Source organism: Trichechus manatus, unplaced genomic scaffold (genome assembly GCF_000243295.1).
Source record: "Trichechus manatus latirostris isolate Lorelei unplaced genomic scaffold, TriManLat1.0 scaffold00021, whole genome shotgun sequence".
Classification (NCBI taxonomy): Eukaryota; Metazoa; Chordata; class Mammalia; order Sirenia; family Trichechidae; genus Trichechus; species Trichechus manatus.
In genome coordinates this window covers 19542319-19556686 of record NW_004443957.1, presented here as the reverse complement: position 1 = coordinate 19556686, position 14368 = coordinate 19542319, and the positions used below count along the sequence as shown (strand labels likewise).

General features: G+C 40.9%; 1 protein-coding gene across 1 annotated transcript; it reads left to right on the top strand.

Moving 5' to 3' along the window:
* The first annotated feature begins 9689 nt into the window (after positions 1-9689).
* Positions 9690-10666, top strand: LOC101356197 (transmembrane epididymal protein 1-like). Its single transcript, XM_004372954.2, has one exon. It carries the CDS (start codon positions 9702-9704, stop codon positions 10605-10607), a length of 906 nt encoding a protein of 301 aa, XP_004373011.1. The 5' UTR covers positions 9690-9701; the 3' UTR covers positions 10608-10666.
* Positions 10667-14368: the final 3702 nt, after the last annotated feature.

The following is a 14368-nucleotide window of genomic DNA, read 5'->3' as shown; positions in this document are numbered from 1 at the left end:
GGATGTGACCTGGGTAAAGGTGGTGTTACAATCCCACCCTAATCCTCTTTAACATAAAATTACAATCACAAAATGGAGGCCAACCACACAATTCTGGGAGTCATGGCCCAGCCAAATTGATACACACATTTTTTGGGGGACATAATTCAAACCATGCCATAGGGTTAATGTTTTGATTTTGGCTCTTTCTTCTTTTTGAATGTATATATTACTTGCTATAAACTGACCTCTGAGCACTGCTTTTGCTGTGTCCCAAAGGTTCTGGTAGGATGTGTTTTCATTCTCATTTGAAACTATGAATGTCTTTATTGCATCCTTAGTTTCTTCTATAACCCAGTAGTTTTTGAGCAAGGTGCTGATCAGTTTCCATGTGTTTGATTTTTTTTCCTTGCTTTTTCTGTTATTGATTTCTACTTTTATGGCTTTATTGTCAGAAAAGATGCTTTGTAGTATTTCGATGCTTTGTAAGGATTCTGTTAAGGCTTGCTTTATGGCCTAGTATGTGGTCCATTCTGGAGAAGGTTCCATGTGCATTGGAAAAGAAAGTATACTTGGCTGCTGTTGGGTGGGGTGTTCGATATATGTCCATGAGATCAAGTTGGCTGATTGTAGCATTTAGATCTTCTGTGTCTTTATTGAGCTTCTTTCTGGATGTTCTGTCCTTCACCAAAAGTGGACTGCTGAAGTCTCCTACTATTATTGTGGAGCTGTCTATCTCTCTTGCCAATGCTGTTAGAGTTTGTTTTATGTACTTTGGAGCCCTTTCATTGGGTGCATAAATATTTATGATAGTTATGTCGTTCTGGTGTACTGATCCTTTAATCATTATATAGTTTCCTTCTTTATCCTTTGTGGTGGATTTTACTTTAAAGTGTATTTTGTCGGAGATTAACATTGCCACTCCCACTCTTTCTTGAACGTTGTTTGCTTGATATATTTTTTCCCGTCCTTTGAGTTTTAGTTTGTTTGTGTCTTTAAGTCTAAGGTGTGACTCTTGTTGGCAGCATATAAACGGATTGTGTTTTTTATCCATTCTGCCATTCTGTGTCTCTTTATTGGTGCTTTTAGTCCATTTACATTCAGGGTAATTATTGATAGGTATGAGTTTAATGCTGTCATTTTGATGTCTTTTTTGTGTGTTGCTGACAGTTTCTTTGTTCCATTTAATTTTCTGTGTTAAGTCACTTTTCTTTATGTATTTTCTTTTCATCTTTTTCATTGTTATTGATTTTGTATTTGCTGAGTCTTTAAATTTTTCTTGTTTTTTATTTTGATGTGTAGGATTGTTAGTTTCCTTTGTGGTTACCTTAATATTTACCCCTATTTTTCCTAGTTTAAACCAGTCTTTTATTTCTTTATATTGCCTCGACTTCCTCTCCATATGAAAAATCTATGGCTACATTTTGTCATCCCTCTTTTTTGTTTTAATGTTATCATCTTTTATATATTGACATCTCTGTTTCCCTATTTTCAGTGTTTTAGCTTTGATTTATTTTTGTGACTTCCCTATCTGGGTTGATATCTGGTTGCTCTGTCCTGTGTTCTAGTCTTGGGTTGTTATCTGATGTTACTGTGTTTCTAACCGGAGGACTCTCTTTAGTATTTCTTGTAATTTTGGTTTGGTTTTTGCAAATTCCCCAAACTTCTGTTTATCTGGAAATGCCCTAATTTCACCATCATATTTGAGAGATAGTTTTTCTGGATATATCATTGTTGGCTGGCAATTTTTTTCCTTCAAGGCTTATTATATATGTCATCCCATTACCTTCTTGCCTGCATGGTTTCTGCTGAGTAGTCTGAGGTTATTCTTATTGACTCTCCTTTGTAGATGACTTTTTGTTTATTTCTAGCTGCCCTTAAAATTCTCTCGTTAACTTTGGTTTTGGCAAGTTTGATTATAATACTTCTTGGTGACTTTCTTTTGGGATCTACCTTATGTGGGGTTCATTGAGCATCTTGGATAGATATCTTCTCATCTTTCATGATCAGGGAAGTGTTCTGTCAACAAATCTTCCACAATTTTCTCTGTATTTTCTGTTATTCCCCACCCCACCCCCATTCTGGTACTCCAGTCACTTGTAGGTAATTTCTACTGATAGAGTCCCACATAATTCTTAGAGTTCCTTCACTTTTTAAAATTCTTTTATCTGATTTTTCCTCAAATAAGTTAGTGTCAAGTGCTTTATCTTCAATCTCACTCATTCTGACTTCTACTGTCTCAATTCTGCTCCTATGACTTCCTATTGGGTTGTCTAATTCTGAAATTTTATTGTTAATCTTCTGGATTTCTGATTGTTGTCTCTCTACGGATTCTAGCAGCCTGTTAAATTTGTCATTATGCTCTTGAATAACCTTATTAAGTTCCTCTACTGCTTTGTCTGTGTGTTCTTTGGCTTTTTTTTTTTTTGTGTGTGTGTGTGTGTGTGTGTTTTGACAGATTTCGTTCCTAATCTCTGGAAGAGTTCTGTATATTAATCTTTTGTATTCTGCCTCTGGTAATTGCAAGAAATTCTCTTCCTACAGAAAATTTATTGATTCTTTATTTTGGGATCTTGCTGAAGCCATCATGGTCTACCTTTTTAGGTGATTTAATATTGACTGCTGTCTCCAAGCCATCAATAAATTACCATAATTTTTTTATTTTATATTTGCTTAGTGTGTCCTAGCTTCTTGTTTGGATATGCCCAAATAGGCTGCTCATGTGAGCTAGTATGATTATTGGCACCTTTGAAGCTCTAATGTCCTGTCACCAGGTGGTTAGATCTGTTACTAAGTATGTGAGCCGAGGAGTCTGTTAACTTTTCTTATATGGATTCAGCTCAGGTGTCCAGGTAGTTGGTCACCAAGAGTGTGGTGTAGGCTCTCACTTACAGTCCTAGACAGGCATGGGTGATTGGTGTAGGCACAGGTATCTGGCTGCAGTAGGGGCTCATGTGCTGGGCAAGGCATGAGGCTGACAGCTGCCCCGAGTGTCTGGAAGGAAAGCGTGCCCCTGTTCCCTAGAGCAAGTAAGTAGGTGGGTTTTGCAGCCTGACTATGAGCACTCAGTGCTGTTTTCTGTAAGGATGAGGGGGTGGCACTTATTCTTGGACCCCAGTCGCGGGTGGCTAGCTGGCATGAGTGGAGCCACCAGTCCTCAGGCCCCTAATGGGCAAAGCAGTGTCAAGTGTCACAAACCTGCCACTTCACAGCTGAAACAGTTGAAGTTAGACTTCAGGTATATACGCTGTTGTACTGTGGTAATGAAGGCCTACACTATTGAAATGAGCCCACACAAGTCTATGCAGGGGTGAAAGGCATTCAAAGTCTGTGGATCCCCTATGCTTGTGCCTAGGCAAAGGAGCTGTGCCAACCCTGAGTTCCTGACTTATGGGAGCTGGCAGCTTATTTTTTCCCTGTATGTTAATTTATTCCCTCTCCAATGCTGGAAGAATGACTCAGGGTGCATAACGGGTCTTACTTCCTGCCCAGGGGAATTGGCAATCACTAAAGCTGGCCCAGGACCCACTGTAGAGCGGGGAGGAGGGAGATAAATGGGAGAGAGGTTTTTCCAAAATGGGGTAATTTTTAAACTTTTTAAATCCCCACAGTAGGCCAGATGCAAGTACTTATCTTTAGCTGCTTTAGTGCTGCTTTTCACTGGTTCTGGATGGCTGAGTAGACTCTCTGCCGCTGGGCCTACTCCGATGTGGAAAACGCCTCTTGAGTGCTACTGCTTGCCTCACTGAGCACAGCAGCTGATCCTGCCTGACGGGCTTAGGCTTCTGCCGGGTCAGGTGTGGCAACTCTTCGCTGCTTCTGAACCATCTTTCCCAACCCCCACTACTCAGTCCCATTCCTCAACTTTTCCTTTGATGTTCAGGGCTCCTAGATTGTCATATATAATCTATCCACTTGTTTTTTTCGGGGTTTTGTTGTAACAGGGTCCACAGGAAGCGTCTGATTACTCCACCATCTTGTACCCACCTCCTGAATATTTCATTAAGACCATGTCTTTTTTATGCAGCCACTACAGAAAAAACAGGTAAAAATAAAGCAGAGGTTGCCCATATGAGGCCAGTGAATGCAGCACCTGTTTAAACCCGGGCCCTCTGTTCACAGACTGACATCTTCAGTCAGCTTTGAGGATGCGAAGAGTATCAGGGGAAATAGATTATGTCCTTCATAGAGATATTATGAATCTTCAAGAAACTGACCAGCTCTCCTTCCCAGGGGATTAAGGAAATAACAATTCATGTGAAAATCGTCTTAACTAAGAGTGTTGACCGTGGACTAAAATTATTATTATTAATATTATCAGCTACTATTTTATGAGTTCTTATTATGTGCCAGGAACGCTGGTGGCACAATGGTTAAGAGCTTGGCTGCTAACCAAGAGGTTGGCAGTTTGAGTCAACCGCTCCTCGGAAACCCGATGGGGCAGTTCTACTCTGTCCTATGGGGTTGCTATAAGTCAGAATCTACTCGAGGGCAATGAGTTTGGTTTTGGTTACTATGTACCAAGGATTGTGTTGAGTGTTTTACCTGAATTATTTCTTTTAATCCTCACAGTAATCCTCTGATACGATGCTATTATCAACCCCATATTACATATGAGGGAAACAGGGCATAGAGAAGTTAGGTAACTGGACTGAGATCTTATAACTAGCAAATAACAGAAATGTGACAAAGCTTGGATTTCAAATGTGACAGAGTATTTCCAGGGTCTGTACTATTAACCCCCTTCCCTGTTGCTTCTCTGGGTTTCTCAAAAAGTTCTAGTCTTTCTTAACAGGCGGAAAAGACTCTAAGCAATAACTGCTACATCAGATGGTGCTGTTCCGAAGGAGGTATCAGTGAGGTGAGTCGAGTGCCTCGACTTTTATTAAATCTCATATATAAAAAATTTACTTATTTAAAGAACAAAAGAATAGAGGCTGTCATAAAAACTATTGGTGCTATGAGAAATCAAAGACAAGTTTGCCTATATGGCAAACTGTGTTTCTTAAGATTTAGTGGGACTGTAAAGATTCATGAGAACTGGAGAGGTGAGGAAAGTTGGACAACATAGAAACAGAGTAATGTGTCACAAATCTCAAGTGGAAATTTTTATTCTAGTAAATGTAGTTACTCGTTCCTGTGGAGATATTTTTAAAGGTGGAACTTGGGTTTGGGACCACAAATGGAATACGGGAAGCATAAAATAAAATGTCAAACAAAAGTCCAATTGCATCAACTATCCCAATAAATTTAAGTATGTTAAATTCCCCTATCAAAGTACAAATTTTCAGAGCAGGTTAAAACACAAAGTCAAGCTACATGCTCTTTACAAGAGCTATGCCAAAACAACTGGGTACCGAAAGGTTGAAAATATAAGCAAAAACATATCCTAGAAATATAATGAAAGAAAGAAGATGTTATCATGCTGATACCAGACAAAAGAAAACTCAAGGTGAGAAGTAGTAACAATTGACAAGGACAAAGATATTTTATCTTTCTCTTGTATTCAATTCACTGTGAAGGTATAACAATTAGGAATCTTAACTCATTAACAGGAGCCCTGGTGGTGCAGTGGTTAAGGACTTGGCTGCTAACCGAAAAGTCGGCAATTGGAACCCAGCAGCTGCTCGCAGGAGAAAAAAACCTGACAATCTGCGCCCTGTAAAGATTATAGCCTGGTAAACCCTATGGGGCAGTTTGACTCTGTCCTATAGGGTCACTACGAATCAGAATCAACTCGACGGTACACAACAACAATGCATTAACAATATGCCATTTATATCCATAAATTGAAAACAAAAATAAAAAAGAGAAAAAATCCAAAATCATAGTCAATGAACGTAATATAGTCATCTCAGTAATAACCATATTATGTAAAAAAATAAGAAAGTTGGAATACTGCTTATGGAATATTTATGAAGAAAAATAACACATCCCTCCCCACACAAAAAAGAAAACAAAAAACAAAAAACGCAGAAATATCATCAGCATAAAAAGGATAGTAAAAGGAAAAACCATACAGTTTATTTGGGCGTTAAAAGACATTTCTTCTAAATTACTTTTGGGTTAAAGACGAAATAAAAATAGAAATGAAAAAGTGAATGGTAATGAGAGCACCCCATATATCACAATCTGTGGGATGTAGCCAGAACAGAATTCTCCTTCAAGCCCTTCTAGGGTTATCATTAAAGAGTGACTCAGCAGGTTGCACTTGAGATCCATCCAGGATTGCCATTCTCCTGAGCCTTCAGACTCCTCATTCTAGATCTACACCATATAATACAGTAGCTACCTGCCACTTGTGGCCATTGAAATTTAAATTAGCAAAATAAATAAAAAACGCAGTTCCTGTGTAGTACTGGCCACATTTCAAGTGCTCAATAGCTCCATGCGGCTGGTAGTTGCCGTATCAGGCAGAGCTGATTATAGAAAATTTCTATCATTGCAGAAAGTTCATGATTTCAGACAAGTGCCAGTGGCTATGACTGAGGGCCCTCAGGATTGTGGGGTGGGGCAGGGGAGTTTTGCTGCAGAACAGCTAGTCCAAGAACAACCTCCATGGGCTTTTTTAGTCAAACTGAGCTTTCCTCTTAAAACAGCTTTCCAGGTACTCAGTGTCCAGACTAAAGCTGTCTGGCAGTTCTGCTAATCATTCACCACCTTTGGCTTCTTTCTCTGCTCTTGCGGACAGTCTCTGGTTAGGGATGGGAGATTACAATCTTCAAAGTCCTGGGATCAGGATGCTTATGTTTTAATGAACATGTGACCTTGATGCCTGGCCAAGGTGGGGGCGTGAGCATCCCAGATAGGACTTTATGTGGGGCTATATGACCTGCCTGAGTGCCACTTTCAACCTTGAACTTGTGGTGTACTAGTGCACTTTGGTGTATTTCGTCCCTTCTCCTCTGACTATTAGCATCCTTATCCCAGCTTCCCAGAGTAGCCAAGAGGTAGAGACAAATGTGGTGATCAGAAGACGGATGGCGTCTGCTTGTTCCCAAGTGTCCACTATGTCCCTCAGACCCACAGTCCTGAGGTGCTAGACATAACATTACAAGAGACCAAAGGCAACCCTTTCTGAGATCTGCAGTCCATTCTAGGTAGAACTGGGTACTCAGACATAAGCACTGACTCTTTACTGATGGTAAATATTTAGTGGAGCACCAACAACTTCTTTCTCTCAGAACAGGCCAGTGATTTCCCAACTAAAGGCAAGAACCACAGAAATACCAGGGATTTCTTCTCTTTGTTTCGCTCCATCACAGTGTCACACCGACGGCAGCTTCCTTTGTGCCTCCTCTCACTGAGCACTCAGCTCTCTGAGATTTTCCAGGTGTTTTGACCACTAGCAACAAAGGAAAAAAGATAGAGGGAAAAACACATTTCATTCTATGCAACAACCCCCATGTTTTTCCCTTCTTTTCTCCCTCCTTCTCGCTCTCTTTAGAGAACACAGATACCAATTTTTTTTTTTTTTTTCCTAATAGAGAAACCAGGGCTCACCTAATTAGGAGAAAATTGGGACTGGAGTCCTGGTCTCTTGATTTCCAGTGTATTTTCTGTCTGTATCCCAGTCTTTCTACTGTTTCTACTATAACATGTTAACTTTGGTTACTTCAGGGTATAGGATTGCAGGTACTTACTTCTCTCTCATATTTTGCTTATGGGTTTTTCCAAAATTTTCTATAATGCCCATGTATTACTTTTACATCAACTAGGGTAAACTTGCTGCTGTAACAAACACAAATATTTCCATTGCTTAACCAAAAAAGAAAATTTTTTTTTTTTGCTTACATGTAGTTCAACATGTGTAGTCCTGATTAGTGTGTAAGTCTCCTACAAGGAGTAATCTAGAAAACTCTATTTCTTACATCTTGGGGCTCCTCCATCTTCAACAACATATGACTTCCAAGTAAGTTGTGATATTCCAAAAGAAAGGACGGTAGCATGGAAGAGTACGCGATGGAGGATTTTATGGGCAAGATCAGGAAGCAATAAATATCACTTCCACTTATATTCTATTGCTTAGAACTCAGTTGCAAGGCTGCATCTGACTGTAAGGGAGGGTGGGAAGTTTAGTATCCTGACATACCAAAAAAGAAAATGAATTTGGTGAATTGCTAGCCAATGTATGCCACACTTGTGTAAGAAGCAGAAAAGAAAGTTAATATGAAATAAGGAAGGCAAATCTTAAGCTCTCTATCCTATGACACTTTTTACACTCAAATTCCCACTCTCCCACTGGCAAGAAATGGCTTCCATCCTCAAGTGAATGAAGAGATTGGATTTGTCTGATATTAAGTGGGCTTGGGAAAGAACAGATATTTGGATGAGAGTGAGGGTTCAGAGGCAGTGTTCATACCTGAGTGTAAACTGTCCTCCTCCTCACTAGGGGAGCTATTAGCATCCAGGTGCTGCCTCTCTGCCCCAACGCATTGCTCGTATCCTGAGGTCAGGGCAAATATGCAGAAGACTGTGAAGTCAGCATAGCTCATGTTCAGTGATAAACTTCCTCTTCCTTCAGTACACCTACCAGAGAAACTCTATTCTCTGTACCCTGTACAATGAACTCAGAACTATTTGTATGCCTAGGCATGCCTCCCATTATCTGTATCTTGTTCTCCACCATCCCCTGTAATTGAAGACTCATGCCTTGGATAAAACAAATTGTCATTGAGCCGATTCCAACTCATGGCGAACTCATGTGTGTCAGAGTAGAACGGTGCTACATAGGGTTTTCAATGGTTGATTATTTGGAAGTAGATCACCAGGCTTTCTCCCGAGACATCTCTGGGTGGACTTGAACTTCCAACCTTTCTGTTAACAGCTGAGTGTATTAACTGTCATATGCAGCTGGTAGGACTCTTTCTTCCTATATCTATTAGACATGAAGCAAATGATAGCTGAAGAGACAGAGAAGTTGAGGAGATATTTTACATTAAACTATAAGCTGCTCACTAGAACTGTCCTCTCAACAGTATCTGCATTTTAATAAGAAATTACATCTTGACACCCAAAATTAATCCCAAAAGGTGGCTTTTCAGATTCATCCACTGGCCAATAGGGAATGATTTGTGGGCAGATAAGGGACTTTCTTGGTGGTCCCAAAATGTGTCTGTCACAGAAGAATGAAGAGGCCAAGTAGGTGCTGAGTATGAACATGTGTGGGCACATACCCAAATGTTTATAAACTTGTATGTTAAGACAGAATTTTTTTTTTACCTCAGTATATGACCATATATGAGTAAAGTCTTAAAGGATACACAACATTTTGTGTGTAACCCAGGACTTCTCTGGATAATCCCCATCCCTATGCATCTCTCCACTGCCCCTCTGAGCACTGGGCAGGAGCAGAGGAAGCAAGCTATGGGAGAAAGGGACAAGTATGACAGTAAGTGCCTCAAGAGTCCAAAAGCAGAACTCCTTCAAGCACACATTCCTACAGGTGCAGACTAGGAAATATTCCTCTTCTTCGGCAGAATTGAGTTAGTTCCCAGTGTACTAGAATGGAATGGAACAATGAGACCCACTCCATCAAAAGCGTAGGCTGTTGTCCAGAACTTTCATTCTCTGGGGGAGCAGTGGGCAGAGGGAGATGATAAAAGTAGGGAGATGCTAGTTCTCTATATACAACCCAAAACTTGAGAGGCCCTGAGGGAGAGCAGAGAGAGAAGGTCTTGAGTTTTGTTTTTCACTCCTTAGTCAGACAGACCTGTAATTCCATGGGAAAATTCAATGGTCATTTTTACCCAGGGTTATATCTTTTCTCTTACGGACTATATCAGACAATAGTGATTTCCAAGGCCATAATCTTCAATAACTCTCTCCTGTATCCTTCATGCCCTCCCAGGAATAAGGGGAGATGGGCCACGCTGTGGAAAATATCCTATGGAGGACTGTTGAAGATGGTGACTGGCTCCATCTTAACGGCTTACGTGGTCATCTGTCTTGATGATGGGATGGTGCTGATGAGTAAGCAGGTGCCACCGAGATTTATGTATCCCAAGGAGTGGCAGCACCTCACCATGTTCATCCTCCTCATCCTCATTGGCTGTGCAGATATCACAAGCAAGAACCTGCTGCCTCAGAGGTGTGTGGTCCTAGAAAAAAGTACACTGGTCTTGACCTTCTATGTGCTTCTGCTGCTGTTGGTGTCACACATTCAGGCCTCTGTAGGGGTGGAACTGCAGGTTCACTCTCTGCTCATCTTGGTGGTGTTCCTGCTGGTGTTGGTGTTGACTGCAGAGCTGTGGGTTCCTGACATGTTTCATCTCTGGCTGATCGAGACTTTTCTGTTTCTGATGATGGGCTCCTGGCTGATGCACACAGGCTTTATTCTGTACAGACCAGTCACTGGATACACATGGCAGGACGATGACATGAGTGACATTGTATTTGTCACCACCTTCTTCTGCTGGCATATGATGATCAATGCCTCATGCCAGTTGGTAATCTATGGCTTCTCATCCTTTTGGTATCATTGTTTCTGTCCTGGCTTGAAGCTCACAGGATCCAAAGAAACTCAATATCACGCCAGCCCTCCAGGACCCCTCTACAAGTTGTTGCAGGAACTGGAGCAGTCTGAGAAAGATGACCAGGCTCTCCTCCTTCCAACAAGCTCACTCTGAGATAGGTCCTAGGATGTCTGGCACAGAGTCTACTCTCATCTTTCTCTATGTGGGTTCTCTCAGCCATGGGCGTTGCACCCTCTTTGGTACCCAGTGAAGGTAATGGTCCTGAAGGAAGGCAGTTGGCCCATTCTGTTGTCCCTGCCCACGAGCCTCTAATCACTGAGGAGAAGCAGAGACAGGGACCTGAGGAAGGGATGTTGATGGGATTCTGTGGAGGAAAAAAGTGGGAGAAGAGGATAAGGCCGAGAGGAGTCGGGAAGTGGGTAAGAAATAGCCATGATGAGAAAAGAAGGCAAAAAAAGGAAGATCTTTAAGGGGAGGAGAGCAGAGTCTAGCAGCTATGTTGTCATCAGCTACTTTTCCAGGCTTTTACCGAGGAATAAAGACTTCTCACAAATCAAAACTGCAACAGCAAGCATTTCTATTTGCCAACTAAAGTGACACCACCATGTGGAAAAAGCATAAACAGATATATAGTACAATTCACTTTGGCCAACTGGTCAAAATTATCTCAATAATTTTTTTATTTGGGTAGATTAACATCATTTCAAATTTTGCACGTAAAATGAGAGTTCATACATTTATATGACAGTTTTCCAAATTTCTGTAAACCAAATTTTCATTAAATCCCACCACATTTCTTATTCCTAACCAAAGCAAGGTGCTTATCTACTTTTTCAGCTAGGACCAGCCCACTAGTAATTTACTGGATCCTAATTTACTATATCCTACATTTGAGCCTTTGCCAAATAACATTCTTTTCAACTTAGAAAAAGCCATCACCAGTCATCTTTTCCTACATAGTGCTATTTTTGTTGTTGTTGTTGATTGCTGTCAAGTCTTCTCTGACTCTTGGTGACTCCACGTAAAACAGAATAAAATGTAGCCTGGTCCTGCACCATATTCATAATCATTGGTATGTTTGAGTCTATTATTGATTGTCTTCCAACCTAAGGGGCTCATCTTCCAACACTATATTGGACAATAGCCTTTTGTGATTCATAAGGTTTTCACTGGCTGATTTTGAAAGCAGATCACAAGGCCTTTCCTTCTAGCTTGTATTTGTCTGAAATTGTTACTGAATCCTGTCCACCATGGTGACCCTATGGGATTTGAAATACCGGTGGCATAGATTCCAGCATCACAGCAACATGCCAATCACCACAGTACAACAAACTAACAGGTGGGTGGTGGAATGCTATTTTACACCCAGTATTAAATCCCCTTGTACCTATGCAACGGTAAATAATGACCAGTTTGCAAAACACCTCACAACATAGATGGATTTAGAGGACATTATGTTGAATGAAATAAGTCAATCACAAAAGGACAAACTGTATAAGACCACTATCATAAAGTAACAACAAAAGGTTTACACACAGAAAAAAAGAAAGAAAAAAAAATTCTCTGATGGTTACCAGGCATGGGGGGGGGGGAGAAATTACCAAATAGAAGATTTGTTAATACTGGTGTAGGGAAAGGCAATACAAGATATGGGAGAAGTCAGCACAACATGACCAAGACAAGAGAGGACACTGAGAGAAACACAAGAATAAAGGGCAACTACAGTAACTACTGTGGCATAAACAATCCTGCAACAATAGTATTAACAAACAATAATTTACAAATGGATACATAGATAGATATGCCAAGAGATGTGGGGGGTGTAAAGGAGCAAAACCACCGGCAGATACATGTTTAGTGGTGGCTATTTCTATAAACATGACTATAGGTACTTCTCATATATTAATATAGATAATAGAGCACACAAGTAGCACAGTCAGGGAAACCTTTTAAACATAATGAAACACCTGGTGGGATGAAGTTCCTAGGCTTGAAGGCAAAGGACCATAGACTTGGGGACATCTACATCAATTGGCACAACATAGTTCATAAAGGCAATGTTCTGCATCCTACTTTGGTGAGTAGCATCTAGGGTCTTAAAAGCTTTCAAGAAGCCATCTAAGATACAACTATTGATCTCTTCCCAACCAGAGCAAAGGAGAGTATGAAAACGAAAGACTCAAGGGAGCAATTAGTCCAAAGGACTAATGAACCACAGCCTACACGACCCTGAGACCAGAGGACTAGATAGTGCCTGGCTATCACTACCGACTGCTCTGACTGGGATCACAACAGAGGGTCCTGGACAGAGTGGGAGAAAATTGTAGAACAAAAAGTCAAATTCACAAAAAAGACCAGACTTACTGGTCTGACAGAGACTGGAGAAACCTCTGAGACTATGGCCCTAGGACACCCTCCTGACCTAGAACTGATGCCATTCCCAGAGACCCCTTCCAGCCAAACAATACACAAGCCCATAAAATAAAACATAACACCTGAGAGGAACATTCTCCTTGGAACACCAAATTATACGAGATCAGAAGAGCAATATTTGCCTGAAAGCAAAGATGAGAAGGCAGGAAGGGGTAGAAAATCAGGACAAAAGGAAACAGGGAACCCAGGGCGGAAATGGGAAAAGCGCTGACACATTGTGAGGAATGAAACCAAAGCCATGAAACACGTTATGTACAAACTATCAAATGGGAATTTAATTTGCTCTGTAAACTTTCACCTAATGCACAATAAAAACAAAAACAGCAAAAACTTACGTTAAGAATTTCACCGTTTAACTCATTGTCTAGAATTCAATAATAGTGATTTTACAAATTAAAAAAAAAAAAAATCCCCTTGTACCACTACCACCAAGAAGTCCTTCCCCGCCCCACCCCGCCCCCTAAACTCTCATATACTCCTTTGATCTGGAACTCTTCAGCAACTCATCTAAATCTGCTTTGCTATTTCATCCATACTCCTGATAACATTCTCCCTTGCCCCATTTCTAATATTGTTGCTCTTCGGGAGGTTTTGACTCACCAACTGAAACACAGGCTCCTAAGGGCAGGGAATTTGTTATATTCTAGTTACCTAAGTTCCTCTGCATGTTCCATCAGCATATAACATTATCCTGTACATAGTTGAAATTTAATAAAGTCTTATTTATTTCCAGAGCTTCCCTATGCTGTCTCTTCTAAATGTAGAGTCGGATTGCTCTGTGAACTCTCAGGCAGACATGATGGTCCTGAAGCCTGAGTCATCTCTTAAACAGCAAGTCCACTCTCTTCCTGGTCCATGTGTGTAATAAATTCCACTGACCCCTTTGGAATTGTTTACTCTGTAGATCATATTATATTCTACCTCCATAAGGTATGCTCTGTTGGCTTTCTAGAAGTCTCCATTTTACCATACCAAAAAACTATGACTCCTACAGGCTAATTTACCCAAGGACTCATGACTAGTCAGAGATAGAACAGGGATTTAAGCTGGTATGTCTGAAAGTCAGGTCCCTGGCTGGTACAAATGGTTTGCACTTGATGGGGAGCTAAGGCTGCTAACCAAACGGTCAGCAGTTCAAATCCACCAGCTGCTTCTTGGAAACCCTATGGGGCAGTTCTCCTCTATCCTATAGGGTCGCTATGAGTCAGACTCGACTCTATGGCAATGGGTTACTAACCTAAAAGTTAGTGGTTCAAACCCACTCAAAGTCACCTTGGAAGAAATGCCTAGAGATCTGCTTTTGTAATTACAGCACCACCCCCCCCCCCAAAAAAAAACTATGGACTGAGTCCAGTACAGCTAGATGGTGCTCGGCTACCACCACTGACTGCTCTGACTGGGATCACAACAGAGGGTTCTGGACAGAGCTGGAGAAGGATGTAGAACAAAATTCTAACACACACACAAAAAGACCAGATTTA